The sequence below is a fragment of the Mytilus trossulus genome, chromosome 13, assembly GCF_036588685.1.
Source record: "Mytilus trossulus isolate FHL-02 chromosome 13, PNRI_Mtr1.1.1.hap1, whole genome shotgun sequence".
NCBI classification, from domain to species: Eukaryota; Metazoa; Mollusca; class Bivalvia; order Mytilida; family Mytilidae; genus Mytilus; species Mytilus trossulus.
Window position 1 is genome coordinate 37229470 of NC_086385.1, and position 25230 is coordinate 37254699.

Genomic DNA, 25230 nt, shown 5'->3' on the forward strand with positions numbered 1-25230 from the left:
AAAAAGAAGATGTGGTATGATTGCCAATGAGACAACTATCCACAAAAGACCAAAATGACAAAAACATTAACAATTATAGGTCACCGTACGGCCTTCAAAAATGAGCGAAGCTCATACCGCATAGTCGGCTATAAAAGGCCCCGATAAGACAATGTAAAACAATTCAAAAGAGAAAACTAACGGCCTTATTTATGTAAAAAAATGAACGAAAAACAAATATATAACACATAAACAAACAATGGCAGCAGTGTTTACAATATGTGTAGAGATAAAAATGGCAGGAGCGTCAATTCAATTAAATAAAACCATCATTGATAGTCAATGACGCTGTCTTTTCAATCGGAATTTCACTACACAAGGAATATTTTCCCTTGATAACTTATTATGCGACAAATGCAAAACCAGAACACTCAACTCAAATTATTGGTTTGTAAAACAAAAAATGACATGACAAAACGCATAGCTGTGTTACAGATTCGTAAGAATGTTTACTTAAAATAATCCAATCATACTCTTCACGGACGCCATTACTGGGTGGCTGAACGTTATGGAATAATTTTTTTCACAGATGACAACGGAAACGTTTTAATTATCGTAACTTTTTCTCGAATTTGACCTACCAAATTAGACTTGTCACCGGGTTTATATTTTTAATACCATGAGTACCACGACGGGTCCCACATGTGGTGCAGGATTTGTCAACCCTCCCAACGCACCTGTAATTACCCTTAGATTTTGTTGGGGTTCATGTTACTCAGGTATTGATTCAATATAGTGTCTTGCGTACTGGTGTTTGTCTGTTTGTCTTTTTTCATTTTAGTCCATGGTGTTGTCAGTTTATTTTCGACTAATGATTATAAAAAAGATGCCAATGAAACAACTCTCCAAAAGAGAGTTTGAATGACCCTTCGGTATCTTCTGCCTCTTTTTCTACCATATGCATCAGGACGGGTGCTACTAGTTAAGTAGGATATGCTATCTTTTCTACAGCACTTGAGATCACTCAAGGTATAAGCGGAGGGTTATTTTGGACTTGGTTGCCTTTTTGTCGTCTTTCGTTTTGAGCAATGTCAGGTTCTCATCGACTTAAAAAGTTTTTAATGCCGCCTTTAAATCTCCCGCCAATTTATTAGACCCAAAGCACAAACATGTAAACAATATATTCAGGTCAATGTACTGTCTTCAAAGATACCAAAGGGACTTTCAAACTGCAAAGTAGAAAAAAGCGACAACTCTATGACATTCAAAAAGAAGACAGAAGGAAACAAATAGTTGTTTGGATATTTTAATTGGGTACAAACTCAAATTGAATTGTATCTAAATAAAAAAAGAAGAAAACATGCTGAAAATATTCTTTCTCCCAATGTGCAGATGTTTGTACTAACAAAAGACGTGTTATGTGCATCTTGTTTTTAAAACTGTAGCACAGATATAACGCGTGTACACATTTTTTGGAGTTATGAAAATTTTTCTTTAGAACTGAATATTCAGAAATTGAATTGTGCAAACATGTGGATATTTTTTCTTAAAGCCAGTGGCGGATCCAGGAATTTTCAAAAGTGGGGGCCCACTGACTAACCTAAGAGGGGGCCCGCTCCAGTCACGCTTCAGTGATTCCCTATATAAGCAACCAAATTTTTCCCCAAAAAAGGGGGGGGGGCCCGGGCCCCCTGGGCCCCTCCCCTAAATCCGTCTCAGAAAGCCGCATTCCATCGGTCTTTCTGGAGTTATGTATTTGTGAAATATTCAATTACAAGTATACTTCGTACATTGTACCTGCAAATTTACCTACTGGACAAATACAATGTACCAGCTTCAAAAAGTGCAACCGTTCATATCCATGTTTTCGATATAGACTGAGAAAGGGAAGAAACGGCTACTATTGCCGCATACCCGAAATGAATTGCGCATATTGACCCATTTTAAAAGATGTATATGGATATCTAATTTCTTAAATTTAAATCTAATATGAATTGAGGAATAATATCCTTAACTGTATAATTCATATGACACAACCAGACAACTATCACTTGAAACCCGGAATACAAAACGTCTCATTCTGTAATAAAAACTAATTCTGACAGAGAAAACCTTGCTTTGAGTGTAATGCTGAATGGATTTTTTTTCTGAATTTCAATGGTATTTCGATTTCTAAATGTAGTGAATCTAATAATACAATAAATAAATAAAAAAACAATAAATATCATTAAACTCGTTGCACTTGGCAATACATATTCAGCAACTGGCATAAGTAGTCGGCAACAGGCATTGCGTATTCTGTTTTTCATATAAGTCCCATGAAATTACCGTCTATTCCAGAAAGGGATAAACATCTCTCTTTACGTGATTTTCCAACTGTAATTACAAAAAAATAACATAACATAGATTGATTGATTGTTTTGTTATTCAACGCCAAAGTTAGAAGTGTTGGCTTCTTCGTGGTGGTAAGATTTTTTTGCTGGGAGCAGCCAACATGAAGAAGAGACCCAACCACCCCCGGCTGGAAAACTGACATTCCTAGTCTATTCAGATTAGTCTAACGCATTTGCCACGTTCAGGGTTAATAAACTCACATGTTCAGTGGTTAATGGCTTGTGGAACAGTGGACGGACAACTATGACTACTCGGTTACCTAGACCCGACATAATTTGGATGATTCATACAAAAGTGTATTTATCTGTATTCTTTTCTTTATTGAGCAACAATATATAAATTTTTGGATGATATAGGTTAATTATGATCCACGTTCTGCGATTGGTCGATAATGAGAACAAATTCGATTATTGAAATCAATTTAGACTCATCAGTGACGCTCAGTTCAAAATAGAAAGAAAGCCAAACAGCTATAAAGGTGAACAGCATTGAAGACGTAAAGTTCCGAAAAATTGTGCTAAATACGGATAAGGTAATCTTAATGCCAGGGATAAGAAACAATTCAGGTGCTTAAAGTAAAGATTTGGTTCTAATATGTTTTCACAAAATGTTTCACATTAAGGGGGAACAGTATACATAAGGGAGTACACTCTTTAAAAATAAGCTGATCGTTGTAATCACACACTATTAGAAAAGAGAAACCAGGATACTCAATGATCAAACAGAATGTTTTGAAATAGCTGTTATGTGTCTTTTGAAATTATTCCTTTGAATTGTGTGGTTCAATTTTATTGAATTGCATATTGTTGTCAACAGCTGCATGAAAGCAAATATTTTGTCAAACTTTCATGTAAATTAAGATAGTCAAATCTATTTTAGCTAAAAAAGTTGGGTTTCCGTTTAAATGATAATCATACTCACACGTCAAGGGTATTCCGAAAGTAACTGTTTTCCTCCTACTTTTTAAAACAGTTTCATTCGGAAATGAGTTGTTTCTCTCTGACACTCCAGTTTTTATTGGGTTATATTGCTGAATATAGTTCAGATCTTCTTCCTCTTCGTTTTTATTGGGTATCAGTAACAGTGCATCGTTACTTCCGCAGAGACTTGTTGCCGGCATCAATGATTCACTTCTCAGCCTCGTTCTCGGTATTCCAAGGTATGCATTCTCCTCTACAGTGTCTTCTCGTAGTAGTTCCGAAGTTGAACGCCATGTACTTTCTATGGGAAAAAGCCAATTCGTTATATGAAGTATTTTAACTGCATAAGATTTAACAAAAACAAAAACAAATTTGAAAGAAGTTTTATTATAGTGCTCAACTTTTGCTAAATTTTCGTAATTTCCTGTGATAACATTAACAGTACCATATTTACTATACCAGATGCAAAGCCGTTTGATAAGCTATGGCAACTATAGGTTACTGTACAGAGTTTTTCAATAGTTCTGGTCTTTTTAATAATCATGTAGTAAAAAAGGAAATTTATTCATAGTTGTTTTGTTGTTATAAATTTTGGCTATCCAGAAATGTCTCAATCTTATCTAGCATTAACATTTATATATAAAGAAATAATAGTAATAGCTATTGTGGGTGTTTTCAAATATTATGTTATTCGACAGATGGTCGCATACTTACTGACTGGTACGCCGAGTCGACCATGAACCGGTGTGTCTCGTCGAGATCGTTTGATGGCAGAATCAAAGTCCTCCTCGTCGTTCCGTAAGTTAAAATAGGCTTCTCTGAATGAGTTGTTAATTGTGCAGGTTGATGGTGTTTTCTTTCTGTGGACAATTATACTTGTTTTACGAGTATTTTGTGCTTTTACAGTAAATGCATTCTTTACAGAAGCTGAAAATATAAAGTGCTACAGTGTAGTGTACTTCTATTGAGACACATAATATCGAAATTATTTTTACCAGCTCATAATATTGATATGTTAAGGGGTTTTCACTTCAGTATTACAGCTTCAGACGTTCTAGATTTAGACGCAAAAATCATAACTAACATGTAGTCTCATTCCTTTACTGAATATATTATGCATAACATACACAGAAATAGATTTGGAAAGTGTATGCACAAAATTTGCAAGCTACAACGAAAATCTAAGGACGATACATGTGTCCTCGCACCAACTGCAGGATTAGCCTTCTGTAAAATACACACATATATAATTTAATTTTGGATGTAACGCGTCTTCTGATTGGCTGACGTTATTTTGTTATCATCCCATATACATAATTTAGTCATGTGACCGTGACGTCATCAACGTTTTTCCATGGTTTCTACGGTTTAAGATAGAATTTAGAATTAAATTATAAGAAATGACTGTAATATTTTCCTTGTCTATTCGAAATAACATAAAAATGTGGTGTACACTGTTAAATAACCCGGCCGCTACGCGCGTTATTCAGTGTGCCCCACATTTTTTTTATGCTATTTCTTCATAGACAGAAAAAATATTACAGTCATTACTTAATTAAATAAATAATTTATATAAGATAAAATTATACCAAGTGAAATTCTTTGACTGCCTGTCTCTGGACAGCTATCATATCCAGCATCCACATTCGACTGTTTAATGAGAGATTCTAAAAATAGAAAAGGACAATTCACAGATCATGAAATGTTTAACCAATATATGAGAACATGAGTAAGAAGGACGTCTTTAACCAACAACAAAATTTTATGGAAATATTGTCTTTCTGATACAAGCATTTTCATTTGATTTAACAGTGTCCTACGATGCATAACAAAAATAAAATTAAAAAAATATAATATCGTTCGCCAAATATTTATTTTCCTTTAAAGAACTACCAGTCCACCAGAAGTGGTATTAATCCGGTATTGTTATATGTAAAAGATTTAAATCATGTCAATATAGTTCACATGCAATCATTATCAAACCAAAACATGCAATTGATTTTTTTTATATAAATGTCAAAATCTCACTTTTTTCTGTTTTACTTTTTTGTCTTTCCTCCTTTTCTTCCGTTTTCTAAAAACAATAAAATTACAATCAATTTTAGATAAATAGTTTACGTATTATAAAAGCAAGCAGTCATTATGATAAACCAGGAAACACGAAATTCGAATATCTGATCATGATAATAGCATATCTTTACTGTCCGTATTGTTATGCGTTTGTTTTTCTACATTGGCTAGAGTATAGGGGGAGGGTTGAGATCTAAAAAAAAACATGTTTAAACCCGCCGCGACTTTGCGCCTGTCCTAAGTCAGGAGCCTCTGGCCTGTGTTAGTCTGGTATGATTTTTTTATTTTAGTTTCTTGTGTATAATTCGGAGTTTAGTATGATGCCCATTATCACTGAAGTAGCATGCATATTTGTTTAGGGAACAGCTGAAGGACTCCTCCGTCCGGGTGTGGGAGTTTCTCGCTACATTGAAGACTCATTGGTGGCCTTCGGCTGTTGTCTTCTCTATGGTCGGGTTGTCGTCGCTTTGACACATTCCCACTTCCATTCCATTCCGATAAAGCTATACTATCAGATTTATACCGAAAAGTGGTACATTTACTCTCTTCGATACGCCTGTTTATCTTCGAGAGTGTGTTTAGACATACTATATCCCCACTGCTAACATTACTGAGTTATGACAGCGTTTTGAAAAAAAAATCCATGTGACATTTCCCTCAACTTATATATACCGACATTGCCAGAAAACTACTCTGACTAGTATAATCGCCACGTGTAAATATTTCAAATCCGTTTTGAGAATGAAGTCAGCAATTAATGTTTTTTAAATAATTTGTTCTTGCATGGTCTCAGACATTAGGTAACAACTTGTGCGTTCTCTCTTCTAATTTATACACAAATTGTGAAATCTGTAATCGGCAATCATCGGCTGATTCCGGTACCATTCTTAAAATGCCGAATTGTGCCGATTGGGGTTGATTTGCACGTCTTGAATGACTTAATATAGACCTACAAATGTATCTATGCAAACCTCGACAAAGCTGTTGTTGGATTGCTGTCTCTTTATCGATTACCGAAAATTCCCTTTTTGTTTTAAAATATTTCGATAAATCGCTTGTAATACACAATTCAGGTAGACCTAAGGTAAGGGGAATAACTCGTACACATAAATAAATAATAACTCGTACACATAAGGAAGTACCTGTATATATTTACGTAGTTCATATTCGTCATCTTCAGATATAATGGAATCATTGTCGATAGAGGCGCTAATCTCGAACTTTGAAAAAAAAATTAGTAATGTGTTATGACTGTCCATACTATTGGATATTGTTATTGATTTTACGTTATTATGGATATCTAAAATGTCATTTACAGTTAGCAAAGATGTCAATCAATTTTAAAGTATTGATAAGCTAGCAAATCCAACTTAATTACGTTTAACATTTAGCTTTATGGAGAATTATTTTCCTTATCTTCACCTGTTTAACTGAGATTTAATTCAGTAACAAATTCCGTTGAATAAAGTTATTTATTAAATACCTTTATATAATTATGTGCTAGAGTGTGGCTGTTTCCTTGGTATGACGTACACGTCAAAATATATACTTGGGACGCATTACGTCATTTCTGATTGAATAACAAATAAAGGTAATATTTTCAAAATCAGCATACAAGCTTTGTGATTTGTCGCTGTGACACGTGAAACAATTGAAATATTTTTTACAAATTATTTTTTAAAATTTTTGTGTCTAATGAATTTGTCCGCTACCCGATCTTATAAGGATTTTCTACCTAATAAATAGATTTGGCAATTTAGTAACTACCATTGTGGTATTTGGAAAAACCTTTTGGAATTTTTGGTTCTCGATGCTCTTTAACTTCGTCCTTTATTTAAATGTTATCTTTTTTTATCGAGTGTCACTTACAAGTCTTATGAAGACAAAACGCGTATCTGGATTATGGAATTATAAACCTTGTATCTTTAATGAGTTTTTGTTAAAAATTTAAAATGACAAATTGTTTTAAACCAGATTCTAGGGAAAGAATTGAGATATTTACCTCATTTTTGTCTACTGTGCCTGTTAATGTCACATTTGCTAATAATGGGCTGTCTTCTTCAAGAATGCCATATATAGTTGTTACCCCTGTTTGTAATATTGGTGGCAGGCTTCTCGGTACTACAAGTATTGAACAATGATTGTTATTTTCAAATGACGTCTAGTCTGCTTGAAGAAATTATATGTGTTATAAATATATAAAATTATATCTGAATAAGTAAAGCAGTTTCCTTTGTAGGTGTCATACCACCATTGATTTCCCCCTATTAGTATTTGTCAAATTAGCACTCTTCCAAAAAAGGTGCAGAATTTATCTTTGCTTCAAATAAAGAAATACTTGGCATGAGTAAAGTTCTATCCTGTCCAGTACTATAGAAAACTATTCACATAAAATTTTATTAAATATAAGAAAATAACCACAACTGGAACATTTCTTCGACCCATTTTCGTAATACAAGTATACAGAGAAACAAGAATTAATAGCCGTATCGAAATAGACATATTTTTTTTACAATTATTATTCTTTGACATGACGATATGAACATGAGGCATGATTGCCAATGAGATAACAATCCACCAAAGTTCAAATAAAGTGGACACACAGAATTATAGGCAATCGAACAGCCTTCGTCAATGAGAACAATCAATACTCTATAAAAGACACAGACATGAGAAATACGAAACAATCATTTAAAGAAAACGTACAGCCTAATTTTTAACAAAAAAAATAACAAAAAAAAACCCCAACAAATATGACGGACATGTACCAATAAGAACCACCGTCTGAACTACAGGCTCCTGACTTGGTTATTAATTGGTATGCATGTCAGTTATTATACTCAGATCTTCTTCATCCAAATCGCACTGAACGTTCATGAACTATTTGCCACTGGACGTTAAGCAACCATAAAACAATAAAACATCCTTAAATATCAACATTATTATGAACATTATTTCCTGCTATATTTTCGTATGTATCTAAAATGTATTCATATGTTTGTGTGTATGCATCCATCATAATATAAAACAAGAAGATGTGGTATGATTGCCAATAAGACAACCGTCCACAAGAGACTAAAATGACACAGAAATTAACAACTGTAGGTCAATGTTTGTTTAAATGCATCTTATTCAAACTTTCATTAACTTTTACTTTTACTTTCATTTCAATAGATTGCGTCCGAGGAGTGAACGTTTGAACTTCAAGTGTTAATTTCCCATTCCATTTATAAGTATATATACATTCAAAGGACGAAAATGCGAAAATTATTTAAGAAAAGTTAATATCAAATCTGAACTGTAGAGATGTTCTGTTTAAGGTGGTACCTAACACTACAGGGAGATAACTCTGTAAAATCAGTAGAACGTTTGAATGACGTTGTGTTCTTTAGGGAATATAAAGCTTCTCAATGATCAAAATAAGTGTTTGTCAAACTGCTATATAACCAGTGTAATTTTTCTGATTAAACGGTTGGTTCAATTTTTTTGATATTTTTATATTTTTGCCAAAGGGTCAAAGTAAATACTTTGTCAAAATTTTAAGAAAATTAAACGAGCCAAATTAATTTTAGTTCAGGTGTTAGGTACCACCTTAATTAACAACTACTCTACCTTTTACATAATATATAATCGTTGAATATTCAGATTTTTGAACTTAGTGAGTTTATTTGTGAAAAGCTCTTTGCTATTATAAGTAATATAAAGAGTTAAGTAACAAAAGACCGAACTCAATAAAAATTTAAAACATAAACATGGATTCCATTATATACATGTAGCTCAAACACATCAGATGAATGAAAAAATTGTCATATTTCTATCTTGGTACTATACAGTGAATCCAAAATCTTTTAAAACAGAATGAAACATTTACACTTACGCATTAACCTCTTGGCGTAGACTGCCACGTTCTAATGCATAACAATTACTATGTTTTCCGACAAATTCATATATCAGTTTATTTAAGACTAGAGTTTCAGAAGAGAGTTAAAGCATTGATAATAATTAAAAAAAAAAACCCATTCCAAACGTTGACAGCTTTCACATTTTATGAATTTCAATCCCAAGAATTATAATATTATTAATAACTAGTACCTCAGCTGTATTTGCCATATATACATGCCATAGCCTTTGGGATTTTGGAAATTTTAATGCGTAATATTAGCCAAAGCAATTTGGAATTTTGGAATTTTGGATGCGTAATATTAGGCAAAGCCTAATGGAATTTTGGAATTTTGGATGCGTAATATTATAGCTGCAGTACATGTATAACGAACATAATGAGACGTAATGACGTAGATCATAAAAGGAGTAGGTCCGGTAAGGACCGATTTTGGCCTCAAATTTCAGGTTCATCTGACAAAAGATTTCGGACACATTTTAAACACTTAAGTGTCTATTACAGTTGATTCGATAAGTTTATGTGAAAATTTTTAACTGATTTACTCATTAAAAGCGCTCCGATTCCAGCATAGATACGAAAAATCTATCAAATATGCCAAATAATGTCACTTTTCTTATGGTTTTTGTCAAACATGAAAGTGGCCGCATCCGTGTTCCTCCTCGACGTTTATATATACATGTACATGTTATGTATAAATTGAATCATCAAATACAACTTACATTTCAATATCTAAAATTTTACTAAATTGCTAAAATGGTGACGATTTCAGTAATTTAGCATGAATTAATGACGCTAGTAACCAATATATGTGCATTGTATTGTCAAAAACAGCCCATATATATGTAGCAGAAGCATTCTACTTTCAAATAAATAACTGCAAGTTTACATTTTAACAATTTTGTAAAAGTGCTTTATTTTAAGGCCGAAAAGAGGTCTTACTGGACCTACTCCTTTGTAGGTCGCTGTACGACCTTCAACAATGATTAAAACCAATATTATTAACTAAAGACATGTAACACCATGATGTCAAATGAACATTTGTTTGGTTGATTTTATGCCCCCTAAAAAAATCCATGATAAAACGGAGAAAGGGGATAGCGTACATCTTTGACGAACACACCCGCTCTCGCTTTCATTCCGTCACAGCGTATCAACGGTTACACGCCATTATTCCGACAGCCCATTAGTCCGACAGCCCATTGGTCCGACAACCCATTAGTCTGACAACCCAATAGTCCGACAACCCATTGTTCCGACAGCACAAAACTCCGACAACCCACAAGTCCGACACTGATGGTATCAGGGGAAAATAAAATGTGTCTGTCTGTATTATTACGTTTAGATATGTAATAACATATTTTAAGAAATAATCCCGTATATATAACATGAGGCTAAGGTAGTTCGAATACTTTCTATATATACTCAATTCGAAATCTGTATATATATATATAGAATAAAACAGAAAAGAATATGTCATTTTCCAAATTAAAGGATCTTAAAGAGCATACATGTATAAATCAAGAACAACCATTGGTGGTACGAGCTACTGATGACACCCCCGCCCAAACATTTCGGTAGACAGGAAGTGTTTGAGTTGTGAATCTGAAAAAGCATCACACAGTATAACTGACTAATATAAATATTGAAATCAAATTTCAGAAATAATTTCTTGAAGTTCCTGAGAAAAATGTGACGACAGTTTTCAACTTGGCTGTCACATGTAATGAGTAATTAATTTGAAAAAAGTATCACACGCCACAGCCGACTTCAATTAACCTTTCAGAAATCCTTGTAATGTAGTTCATGAAAAAAGATGGAACGAAAATATTTATGGGACGGACGGACGAACTGATGGATGGACGGTTAGACGATACGACAGACAGAGGTAAAACAGTCTACCCCAACTTTTTCGAAGCGGCGGTCTAATGATTTGGTCAACATTCATGACATTAAAACATTACAATACTAATATGATATAATTATCTTTATAGCCCTATAAGCCTCGGTCACAATCGGAGCCAAGACAAAATAGAAAAAAAACAACTAACACATATTGGATATCAAATAACAGTCAGTATCAAGACATGTAATCCATAATTCAAAAGAACTAACAAATTGAATGTAATCATCATTTTCCCCAATAATAGTAATGTTTTCTTGTGTTAACAAAATTTATCTTATTTATCTTACTTTTTAAAGTTCTTACATGTGCTAGAAATATGGTGAAAGAGTTCCACCCTCAAATTATTATTCGATTGAAAAATAACTCCCATCCTCAACTTTATCAGCTGTACAAAACGATTTTTTTAGTATCGAGCATTTCCAATTCTTAATGTAATGGAAGAGCACCGATTGTGAATTAACATATGACCTACCTGTCTTAAAATCAATAATATCTAAATATTTTTCTTTTTCTTGAAAAATGCTTTAAATGAAAAACAAATGTCAAGTTTCGAACAAAACACATAATGTACTAAGTTTTTAAAATTAGACAATATGACAAAGACACAAGCAGGACAAGAATGTCACACATTGTCTTAGATTTTTTACTAGTTTGTTATTGACTTTCATACTGCACTCATTCTATTTGAGCATTAAAATGCGTTGACTGTATATTTCTGCAACAAAATTAATTTAAATAAAACTCAGATGAGTGATACAAGGAGAGAAAGCGTTGCGAACAAAAACGGCGGGTAGTGTCATCAAACTCCGATATATTTATTTTATATGTAGTTAATAGTGGGGAAAACATCACTCCCCTGATACGCGAAAAGGGGGAGCCGAAGATCTAGTTAAGTCTTAGATGCATGATTTTTTTATTAGTTGTTAGTGGCTATGAACTACAGCGCTTTCAGATAACTCCGAATACTCTCAGATATGTTCCTAATGTCTTTTTGTTGTCGGGATGTACATGTTCCCAGCCACATTCACTTGTTGTATTGTCCATCTGATGAGTTAAGACTTTTTCAACTGATTTTTATAGTTCGTTCTTATGTTTAACTGTTATACCACTGTCCCAGGTTAGGGGAGGGTTGGGATCCCGCTATCATGTTTAACCCCGCCACATTATTTATGTATCTTCCTGTCCCAAGTCAGGAGCCTGTTATGCAGTGGTTGTCGTTTGTTTATGTGTTACTTATTTGTTTTTCGTTCATTTTTTATACAAATAAGGCCTTTAGTTTTCTCGTTTGATGTGTTTTACATTGTCATATCGGGGCCTTTTATAGTGGACTACGCGGTATGGGCTTTGCTCATTGTTGAAGGCGTACGGTGACCTATAGTTGTTAATGTCTGTGTCATGTTGGTCTCTTGTGGATGGTTGTGTTATTTGCAATCATACCACATCTTCTTTTTTATAAAGAAGGTAGATCGAGACACACATGCGAAAAAATAGCGAACTAGAACAGCACAGATTGATAGTGGACACACAAACAACGAAATATTAAGATAGATAAAGTACCTTTACACTTAAAACGAATATGGGACGTGGGTCAAGACTGAGCAGTTGCCATTAGCATGTGTATTAACTCCAATATACTGAGACAAATATCCCGCATGGAAAAAGTAATTGTAATCAAGACGGACAACCACACATATCATAAAGAACGGAGTTGGTCTTTTTAAAGAAAATTTACCAATACACATAAGAAAAACGCATTGTCGGAATAATGGGCTGTCGGAGTAATGGGCTGTCGGAATAGTGGGCTGTCGGAGTAATGGGCTGTCGGAATAATGGTTGTCGGACTAATGGGATGTCACCGTATCAACTACTAGTACCTTGTTTTTGGATGCGCAGCTCTCCCCAGTCAACAGATGGATCTTTAAGAACACCATGACTCTTTTTGATTGGTGAGATTTTACTATACGACGAGCTCGAGTTCTTTGTTACATCTATGTTAATTTTCAAAATAGCTATGGGACTCGTTATAAAATCGCCATCATCCGAGCTATAAATAGATCCCCTTAGTTGTATGTTGTACTTCCGCCTTTTTAAACTCAGTTTTTTGGTAATGGTGTGGATGTCAAACCAGGTACTCTAAAACGAAATGAAATTTGTTTAATTTTGAAATAAAAAAAAGTTTCATACATAAATAGAATATATTGTGAGTGGATTCCACTTCTCTTTTTGAATGTATTTACTATCAGACAACTGACAGAAAAGTCACACAGAAGAGAGGCAAATATACCGAAGAGATAACACACTCATAAGAATGGAACGCCATGACTGTCTTCTGATGTTGATTGTTCAATGTGTTTGCTGCTTTATGCATTATGTTCAGTAGTATTTATATTATGTTCAGTAGTTTTATTCATATTATGCTAAAAACTACTGAACATTATGTCAAATCTACTGAACATAATATCATGAAAACTACTGAACATAATATAAATACTACTTATGTATAAAGCCCTGAACATATTGAACATCAGAAGACAGTCATTGCGTTCCATACATAAGTCTAAAATAAAATGACAACGCCACATGTGATCAACAGACACACACAAACAACAATACACAAAACAAAACACCGACAACTGAGACTGAGCAACACGATCCCAACCCAAAAGTGGGAGTGGTCTCAGGTGCTCTAGAAGGATAAGCAGATCCTGTTCCACATGTGGCACCTATCATGTTTCTCATTTTTGTAAAAACCCGGTAATAATAGGTAGGTCATAATCGGGGATTGTGGGACAGGGTTGTAGTTACCACAATTGGAACATATCCGCTATCATCTGTAAAATGTATACTATAGTATTCAATAACGGTCAACCGACTCGTGATGGCGTTTGTAAAAGCAAGGGGTGACATCAACATCACCACTTGAAAGTCTAGGTTTAATAGCTTTCTTGTGAGTATCACTCTTTTTTCCAGGAAATATGATAGTAAATACAAGCCCTTGAATATCGTTTCAGCTGGTAGATATATACTCCTAATGCAGACGCTGCTGTTTGGAGAACACAACTTTCTGTTCATGATGAGTAATCTGTCTACTTTGACCAGCCAAAATGTCAGCACTTCCGTGTTAATATAATCATCATATATACAGTAATGCTTTTTAATTATCTGTTTAGTAATACAAACTTTGATTAAATAAACTCATCATAGATACCAGGATTAAATTTTGTTTTTACGCCAGACGCGCGTTTCGTCTACAAAAAACTCATCAGTGACGCTCGTATTAAGAAAAGTTTAAAAGAATGCCAAATAAAGTACGAATTTGAAGAGCATTGATGACCAAAATTCCTTAAAGATTTGCCAAATACAGAGAAGGTAATATATTCCTGAGGTAGAAAAGCCTTAAAAAGACACATTAATCTTTTTTTTTACTAAGAATTTTGTTCCTTAGAAATACATAACCTTAAGCTTTAGTTAGCTGTATTTGGCAAACTTATGGGTTCTCAAATTGAATGCTCAACTTAATACTTTGATCTTCCTTGTAGCTAAGCGTGTCTGATGAGTCTTTTGGAGAAGAAAAAGCGCATCTGGCGTACTTAATCCTAATCCTGGTACAAATGTATCTATGAGGATTTTATGTATTGAAACATCATTGAGAATGGAAATGGGGAATGTGTCAAAGAGACAACAATCTGACCATAGAAAAAAAACAACAGCAGAAGGTCACCAACAGGTCTTCAATGAAGCGAGAAATTCCCTCATCAGGAGGCGTCCTTCAGCTGGCCCCTAAACAAATTTATACTAGTTCAGTGATAATGAACGCCATACTAATTTCCAAATTGTACACAAGAAACTAAAATTAAAATAATACAAGACTAACAAAGGCCGGATGTTCCTGACTTGGGACAGGCGCAAAAATGCGGCGGGGTTAAACATGTTTGTGAGATCTCAACCCTCCCCCTATACCTCTAGCCAATGTAGAAAAGTAAACGCATAACAATACGCACATTAAAATTCAGTTCAAGAGAAGTCCGAGTCTGATGTCAGAAGATTTAACCAAAGAAAATAAACAAAATGACAATAATACATAAATAACAACAGACTACTACCAGTTAACTGACATGCCAGCTCCAGACTTCAATTAAACTGACTGACAGATGATGATTTCATCATATGAACATCAGACACAATCCTTCCCGTTAGGGGTTTAGTATCATATCATCTCACCATTGATCATTTAAATAATATACTTAGAAGTTTTTAATGTGATCATAATGGTTTAGAAAATGTGTAAACAAAACAAAAATGAATCAGTACATTTTATAAATGAATAAAAGATAATTACTCACAATCCTGTTTTCTGCAGTAGAATTTTTCAATGAGGAAATAGGAGGACTGGTTGTCTGTTGTACATCATTACCTTGAGAAACAGAAGGTGATATTGATTGATTAACAGAGCTACCATTTGATTTTTATGGGAGGGGGGATTAGGTTGAATTTTTTGTTTATTTGTTATCTTTGTCCTGCCTTTTGATTTATTAGATGGCCTAACTTTTGCACATACATTGCCATCCTGCCTTTTTTACTAAAAACTCCTGTGTGTGATGCGTATTTTTCTCATAATTTCATCCTGGACCTAACCCCTCCCCATAAAATCAAATGGTAGCTCTCGTAGATATTTGTCACCACTTACTCCAACAACAACAATAAACAATAAACAACAACAACAACAACAACAACACACAACAACAAACAACAACAACAAACAACAACAACAACGACAACGAGGCTTTTGATATTGGCAAACAGAAATCTCACTCATATGTTTCAACAAATAATACGTGACGTTAAGCTTCTTCTTCACTGTGCTTAAACGGCCGTGGGTAACTTTAAGTTACCCACAGCCCAAGATTGCGGACTCTAAACTCGTTGAGATTATAGTTGATACGAAATCTACTTTTTGCAACGTTTTTCTTGATCTATGTAAATATTGAAAGGACTTTTGAATAAAGAAATCACTTACCATCACTACAAATTTGTTAATTTTGACTTCACTTTAGCGCAAGGCCAACTTTAAAAAATGCATAAGATGTCCGTAACTTATAAGTCAAAAATAATCAGACTGTCCGTAACTTTATTTTCGGATGTGGGTAACTTTTTTTCCAAATTTTAAGATTAACAATTTCAACACTTAAAGGACAATAAACACTATCAAACCCCTTAATTATTACATAGATTTATACAATAACGATATGCTTCAAACTAAACAAGAGAAAAAAGCAAACCAGAGTGTCACGGATTTTCCGTTAAATTTTTAAAAATTATTCCCGGGATAAAACGGGATCTTACGGTACGGCGAAATTTATCTAACATTCTTCTAGCTTTATAGATTGTTCATTGACGAGTTCTTAGTCGGTGTAGCCGCGGAAAATTGATATCCTTTCCTTTAAATAATTTCTGAATTGTTAGCCAAAAAAGTATGGTCTCTTCATTATATCTAGTGTGATGTGTTGTTGATTGTGAGGGGGGAAATGACGATATCTAGGAACAGATGGAAGGCTATATTGTTGAACAGATGTCAGTTTATTATAGAAATAAAAGTAAATTTAAAATCTTCTGAAAGTTTCATTGACCTCAGGGATTCAATAAGATCGGGTATCAAATCATACATATCTTCTTTAGAGGTTTGGACTGATTCATCTATGTATTTTTGCTAATGATTGACCTCCGAACTTGTTCTCCTTACTATAGGTGATTTTCATATGTTCACCATTAATGTAATTTCTAAAGTTGGAAATGGTGAGATCTATAACCTGCATGTCATGATTTATCATTTAAAACTTAAGCAGTACAATCTATAAAGCCAGTAGAATGTAAGATAAATCAATTTTGCCATACAATTTTTTACATAAGAAAATGCCTGTACCAAGTCAGGAAAATGGCAGTGGTTATCCATTCGGTTGAGCTTTGGATTTTTTCATTTGATAAGGGACTTTCCTTTTAGAATTTTCTTCAGAGTTCAGCATTTTTGTAATTTAACTTTTTTTAATTGCCTGTACCAAGGCAGGAATATGACCGTTGTTTTCCATTCGTTTGGTGTGTTAAATTGAGCTTTTGGCTTTGCCATTCCATAGAGGACTTCCTGTTTGAATATTCCTAGGAGTTCGGTATTTGTGTTATTTATCATTTCTTTTTTTTATAATAACATCTATGAATAAAGATTCTTTGAAAGTTACTGACATCATGCTAAAGTTACGGACATCCCTATTGGTATAAGGAAAAAAGTTACGGACAAGCTGTTTTGAAGTTACGGACATCATAAGTGTTTTGGAAAATCGTGCTGTAATCGTTTATTTTGTTGTAACAAACCACGTTTTTCATTGCAGAGTTTCCCTAAAAGATTTATATAACTTTTTAATTGCTGAACATTTCTTTTGTATTCATGGTATTGTAATTATATACGAGCAAACTTCCTAACCGAAGCCAGGCGGCTCCATTTTGGGCTGTGGGTAACTTAAGTTACCCACGGCCGTTAAAGCACAGTGTTCTTGAAACCATTCGTTACACGGTACTTATTAGCACACACATTCTACATTTTTTTATTATTCACAAACCAAATTGAATATGAGCTGACAGTCGATGAATGGTGTAAACGTCTTATTTATATACTCTGTATATTACTATGGGATTGCCCTTTTCATAACCGATAAACTCTGAAGGAAAATTAACAGTCATGGAAAGTGTAAATAGAATTAAAATATTTTCTTTTGTAAATGAGTGGCACTGTGGGGAAAACTGCAGCCGAATATCATATTTTTGTAAGGAGAAATAAGAAGAATTTTCAAATACCTTTTTCTCTTAATACGTGTATGCGATATATTTTAGGTAGAATAGCGATATGTTTTCATTATGAAAAACTTATTAATGGATTTTTTCCATATGAAAATATGGCAATATGCATGTTATACAAACAAGAAACATATACACGACATGTTAGTTGGAAAAGCAAATAATGAAAACTAAGTAAACACAGCCATTTCTTACATGTCTTGATGTAAAATTAAGGCACTATCCTACAGAGTCCAAAATGACACGAACTTAAGCAGTTATAGGTCAATGATATCCCGTTTTTTATAAGAATTCAACAGGTTCAGTCACATTTCAAATCCAAATATTTCTATTAATGAAAGAACTACCGGAATTACTATTAAAGGGTTTTAATTCCACCAATTGAAGAAACAAACAAACATGTCTTATGTTGAGTAGCGATATTTTCTAATATGAAATTGTAAATATGTGGAATCTTCATGATAAAAAAATGTATTCAGCAACGACCCTTTACGAACCATCTTCAGTACTAGAGTATTTTAGTAAAAAAAGAGATGTGAGGTAACTACTTTTCTTTTATTATGGAACAATGGCCTTTAACAATAAAATTGATAGTTCATATCCTATGAATTGATTATGATATTAATTATCTAGTAATAATTATTACCTAAATTCATCTGTACATAATTAAATGTTTCCTTATGTTTTTTAAGGTGCATATAGTTGTTAAAATTATACCCTATGGGTAGTGCTCCACAATTAATGGAGGCATATATATACAAGAAACTGAACAGAACTGAATTGTTGTTTTGAAAGATTGATAGATGTTTACAGTCTTCACCTTAATTCCTTCAAGTGGATCATTCGTTTTTTTTTTATGAAAACACTCGTTATTCAAAGTCATAGACACTTTCACAAAATTTTAAATGATTTAAATTCAACTCACCGACAGAACTGCTGCAAGAACTGCCCATCTTCAAATAACATCTTTTTCAGTTACAGGTTTGATAACTCTACTGAATATGTTGCCATGGAAACGTTTAAACGTCTTTAAAATTAACACTTGCTTTCAAACAAAAAGGTCACTTGACAATACCAGCCATATTATGGAATAAAAATACATATTGTGTTAAATGCAATATGTATTGTGCGGCATTCAACTAGCAAAAATCGTCAAAAACATCTTCGTATGCGTAGAAAATATGATTTTTTTAATTAAGGTTTATATTACGTATTGTCTATTAAACCCTTTGGTCTTCTTATAAAGGACAGTTAATTTGTTTCTTCAAATTTCAACCTGTTTAATGTTAACAATATTTTATCATAAAATAAAATGAACTAAACAATATATATTCACATTGTGGCAAATAGCAGTCAGACACAATCAACGTGTTAAAAGATTTACTAAGGCAGCAACCATTAAAAGTTCAAAGGGAGAGGGGGTTTGGTTTTTTGTTCGAATCACATTTTTTTTGAATGTTTTTCGACGCTATCAATATTTTTTTTTAAATTTTAAACAATCATGACTTGTGGGTGAAATATATCTTTTTAATCAAATTGAAAGGGAATCAGAATATTTTTTTTAGGAAAAAAACCAAAAAAACCCGTCTCTTCAAGTGAAGTTCATTAACAAGCCAGTATAAATTATCACCAAGGGTATCACCAGCCCAGTAGCCAGTACTTCGGTACTGGCATGAAAATACGGATTTTTTGTGTTATTAAAATTTGCTGTTACAAAATATTAGAAATTATTATAAATTAAGGAATGTATCTCCCTAATGCAAAGCTCTAATTCCTTTCGCGGATTTGGCTATGCTTTTTGGACCTTTTGGATTATAGCTCTTCGTCTTTTGTGTAAGCTTTGGATTTCAGGTATTTTGGCCGCGGGCGTCGCTGGAGAGACATGTGTTGTCGAGGTGCGCATCTGGTGCGGGAAAATTGGTACCGTTAATTTTATAAGACAGCATAGCAAATAAAAATACAAACAATCAATTTGAAAAGGGATTGAAAAAAAACATTTAAGAGTCCCTTATATCCTTATTTCTTTTTAATCATTTCTCATCTTACATTTCAGCATACTATTTTTCACTACTCTTTTTTTGCCTGTTTTATCCTTTGTTTTGCTCTTTTCACACTTTTGTATCTGTTTTTTAAACCCCTTTCATTTGATTAAGTTGTATTTTTACACTCCGAGTCAGCTTCTAAAAAGAAGTAAAAAAATACTGGTGAAATCAAAGGCGGATTTTAGCACATACATTTTTTTGTGTGTATAAAAATGGTTTATTATTTTAGGATTCACTTAAGCATGACTGTTTCGGGTCCCCTCTTATGCAGTCAGAAGCCCTCTTTATGATTTTCTTTTGTTAATTCTCCTCTGAAAGTATTGTTTAATCGTTAGGACTGATCGAAATGTACGTGAATATTGCTAGTGAATCGATATGCATAACTAATAAAAGATAAACAATTTAAGTGTCAAATACTATATCAGAATAAGCAGATTTGGTATGATAGCCAATATGAAATTGACGTGCATGTACAACATGAAAGAAAAATTAACTCCAGGTCTCTGTACGACATTCGACAATGAGCAAAAGGTACTGTGTAGTCAGACGGGACTGGATGTGAAACAGTGCAAACGAGAGAACCAACAGACTGATGTATGATATTTTACAAAGATATGACAGACATCATTGACTGATTGGTGTTTAATTCGTTAAATATAGCATTATAGTTTTCCAACCACTCGCTCAACATTGGAACGGAAGTGACGACGCCCCTAAACGCACGAATGACGTTCACAAAAACCAAAGGTTTTGACGGAAATGCATCGAACTCGAATGTTGTCTTTTGGCTTTATTGTGGCGTTCAGTGTTATTTATATAAGCCGAAGAAGGCAGAATGCTCGGAGAGCACCACTTACACCTTCAGCGGGAAAACTATCAATCCTTGTCAAATTAGATTGGAGTCGAACGTACATTTGTAACTGCTACGTGTTGAATTCAAATTCACAACAGAAATGAGACTTTTGCCCGAAAAATCATTTTTTTTTGTACTCTTGAAAAATTTCAACATTTTCGTTCTCATGTTGCATTCCTATGCTAGAAAAACAATATATTAAAACTTTTTTGTCGAATCATAGCTGTTACAGAAAAAAGTAAAATCGCAAAAATACTGCACTCCGTTAAAAAGTCCCTAATCAAATGGCAAAATCAAAAGCTGAAACACGTAAAACGAAAAGATAACAGTCAACTGTCATATTCCTGACATGGTACAGGTATTTTCGTATGTAGAAATTGGTGGATTAAATCTGGTTTTATAGCTAGCTAACCTCTCACTTGTATGGCAGTCACATCAAATGCCATCGTTTTTAGAAGGATGTGTGAACAAAACAAACATACATAATAGGTAAACATATAAAAAATATAGGTACATCATTGTGTTATAATCACTATAAAAACAAACAATTGTTCTACAAAGAAGCACATTAGATATTTGACAGATAGTACAAATACATGAAAATGCAGATTTTAATTTTTATCGAAGAAATGCTATTCCATTAAGATTTTTGAGATGCTTTAGCTCCTGACGTTGCAGCGTATTTATACACCACTTGATTTGGTTTTAGCTGTCTTTAAGAAGACAGTTCCAGAAGAAAAAAAAATCCGTCGCATGAAATTATTAAAGTATGTATTTATTTTATTTTTTACATCTTTTAGCCACAAGGGCAACATGTGTGATAAACATGTACTGAGTAATTGACTTTTCTTCCGACTGTCTAACAATCTTGATAATTACGAATACTACTGATGTCAAATAAATTGTATGTGGAGACTGAAAAGAAGGTGTTAGTAGTGTTTTAGTTCAATCTAATTAAAAAACGATCTTTTATCGCTCCCTTTTCTAATATATCGCTCCCACGCGACATGTCAGAAACGGGAGCGATGAGAGATAAGTTATTTCCTGATGTAGAAAGTACGAAATGCATCAAAATCTCAAATGGTGTGTCTTCATTATTTTCTTGTTTTAATTAGTGATTTTTGTGTTGGTAGTTGCACGGTGCACCTTTTTTTTATTGACTGTGTGTTTAACTTTTTCGACGTGTTTTGACACAGCTAATCATGCTTTCTGGTTAAAGCTTTGTTCGTTATCAGTGTGGAAAAGTTGAGGCGGCAAAATTCTGAATGGGACAAGAAAAAAAACAAACTTGAAAGTTCCCAAAAGATGTAACCATGTTTTACATATTATTATTATTATTATACGGTATTAGTAGAATAATTATAAGCCGTGGTGTAGTGGTTAGTACATCGGACTACTATCACAAAGGTTTCTGGTTCGAATCCCGTCTGGAATGAAAATTTCAGGGTCTTTATTTTCGGCTCTCCCTTGACACCATTTGCGAGTATGGTCTTGAGGAAACGACGATAGTCCGTCGGAAGGGGACGATAAATGGCTGACCCGTGTTAAGAGAGAGAGAGCCATATCTCTTGCACGTTAAAGACACCCTTGTAGATTTCGAAAAAAGAGAAGGCTAATGCCGCTTCAAGGCAGCACTCGCACCCGTAAAGTGGAAAGGGATTAATATAAGTTGCAAAACTTGTTTCCCAATCCACTATAAATAAATATGTTTGAACTAAACTTATAAGCTCATCTGTTTGTTTACGGTGATGTGGTTTACCGAACCCGTCAAAGTAGATACGATCCGGAAAAAACTTACCAATCCTTTAAATTATATTTTTAAAACATTGTAATTAAATCGTTGAAGATTGTTATTTGTATAAAAACTAATGTTGTTACCAATGAATTACATATTATTGTTAAACAATTTATCGATACCTCTATTTTGGCTTTAAACAAGGTCAAGTTTTCCTCAAACTGTTAATGACGTCTTTAAACTAAATCCATTGCCATTGGTTGATTGATGTGTACTGATTGGTATCTTAGCCTTGAAAATATAATTTTAATCAGATGGTATTGGCCTTGAACTAGCTTTTACTAACTGTGAGTACACTCAGATCTGTACTTCGTGACTTTTTTATTTTTGTTACATTAAAAGAGGGACGAAAGATACCAAAAGGGACAGTCAAACTCATAAATCTAAAACAAACTGACACAACCATGTTTAAAAATGAAAAAGACGAATAAACGATATTACACATGACACAACATAGAACACTAAAGAATAAAAAACACGAACCCCACCAAAAACTAGGGGGTGATCTCAGGTGATCCGGAAGGGTAAGCAGATCCTGCTCCACATGTGACACCCGTCGTGTTGCTTATGTGAGAAATCGGTAGGTCACATTCATGAAAGGGAAGGGGATTGTAGTTACGACGTAAGGAACATATCCGATATCATTTGTGAAATGTTAATTCCGTAACGGTCAACCAACTCGTGATGGCGTCCATAAAATTTACGAAGGAATGATTTCAACCTCCCCATTTGGAACTCTTGGTTTAATAGCTTCCTTGTAAGCAGCAACCCTCTATCAAGAAAATCATGATAGGAAATGCAAGCACGGGAATATCGTATCAATTGGGAGATATATATAATACCTTGTATGCAGGTGCTGCTGGAATGTTTCTAATTAGAATTTTGCTGCTTAGTATTAACCTTTGTGTGCTTTGAGGGGGCCCTACTGCTTTGTATCGATCTGGTGAGTAAGTCTCTTTGTAAATTCTTTTATTGAAGAGTTAGATCTTATGTTGTTCTTTACTATCACCACCTGTCTAGCATAGGCGGATGGTTCGGTGCAAGCCCTGTCACATTCTGTGTTTTCCTGTCTCAAGTTGTTGAACGGTACATTTGTATGCCCAATTTATGGGCATTGTGTTTTCTGGTCTGTGTGTCCGTTCGTCTGTACCGCTTCAGGTTAAAGTTCTTGATCGAGGTAGTTGTTGATGAAGTTGAAGTCCAATCAACTTGAAACTTAATTAACATGTTATCTATGATATGACCTTTCTAATTTTAATGGCAAATAAGAGATTTTATCTCCATTTTTACGGCCCACTGAACATAGAAAATGATAGTGCGGATGGGGCATCCGTGTGCTTGGGACACATTCTTGTTTTTTTTATTATCATATACATTTTCATTGTGTTGGTTGTTGAACGATACATTTTTTTTATTAGTTACATCAATTTTACAACATATAGTCTAGATAGTTAGATATGAAACAGGTTCATTCCCACAATTGTCGTGTGGCTTTACCAATTCATGCTATCTGGAGCTGGTTTTTTTCCCTTTTCCTCCTGGCCTCCTTTCTATATTTGGTGTAAGAAAACAGTTTTTGACTATTCGGAACGTAGACTAAATTGGATATGACCGGGATAAACTACACGTATAAAAGAATTTGATTACACAAAATGAGTTTATTTTTTAGACTTTGTTGGTGAGGGTAAAATTGATTCAACAATAATTCGATTTATGAGTTTGAATGACCCTTTAATTTCTTTTGCTTTTCTTTCTTAAGAAAAGGTCACATCTTTCATGTATGTGGTTGTTTTTTCTGCGAAGTGTCAACTTATGGATCTGTGTTTAAAAATGTTATCTTAAATAACTTGTAATTTAGTAGAAAACCGATGACAGTTACCACATTAAACAATTAACACTTATTACGTATACTTCACTTGTATTTGAAGACTACATAAATTGATAAACAATTATCATCCGAAGGCCAGCAACATAGCACAAAATTCCTTCTTGACGATTGAACTACATGTAACACCCTTTTCACAAACTTGTAGGCATTGAAGTTGACTTGGATGAATCGGGTTAAGTGATACTAGACTTGACAGAGAAAACATAACAATGTCATACCCAGACACCATACAACTCATGTGGACAGTTGTCTCATTGGCAAGTCCTGTTGGGCTGTAAATTGCCCATGGGGTTGTGAATGAAAAGGTTAAATGTGAGTGGATGAATGATGTCATTGATGAAATGAGCAATACATAAGCATGTGCGTGGGCGAATTAATGAATGAACGAGTAGACGAATGAGCAAGCGAATAGATGATGAATAACCCAGCAAGCCAAAGAGAAGAGGAGTGAGCGATAAGGTGAGTGTGTAAGCGTATAGGTGGCAATGTGGAAGCGTATTAGAATGAGTTCAATGGATTGATCGAGCAAGTGATTGATCGATGAGTGAGACAGCGAGTTACTGAATGAGTGAAAGAGAGAATGGATAATCTAGTGCGTGTGTTGACATGCGAGCGACGAGCAAGTGAAAGTACAACAATGAT

The 25230-nt window shown here is 34.0% G+C and overlaps 1 protein-coding gene across 1 annotated transcript; it reads right to left on the reverse strand.

Annotated features, from left to right (window-relative positions):
* Positions 1–1430: 1430 nt before the first annotated feature.
* LOC134695103 (uncharacterized) lies at positions 1431–18996 on the reverse strand. Its single transcript, XM_063556288.1, has 10 exons — positions 18936–18996; positions 15511–15581; positions 13042–13300; positions 7366–7484; positions 6506–6583; positions 5322–5367; positions 4883–4960; positions 4008–4220; positions 3295–3594; positions 1431–2355 (listed from the first exon to the last, which is right to left on the reverse strand). Exons 1-10 carry the CDS (start codon positions 18961–18963, stop codon positions 2285–2287), a joined length of 1263 nt encoding a protein of 420 aa, XP_063412358.1. The 5' UTR covers positions 18964–18996; the 3' UTR covers positions 1431–2284.
* Between the last annotated feature and the right edge of the window lie 6234 nt (positions 18997–25230).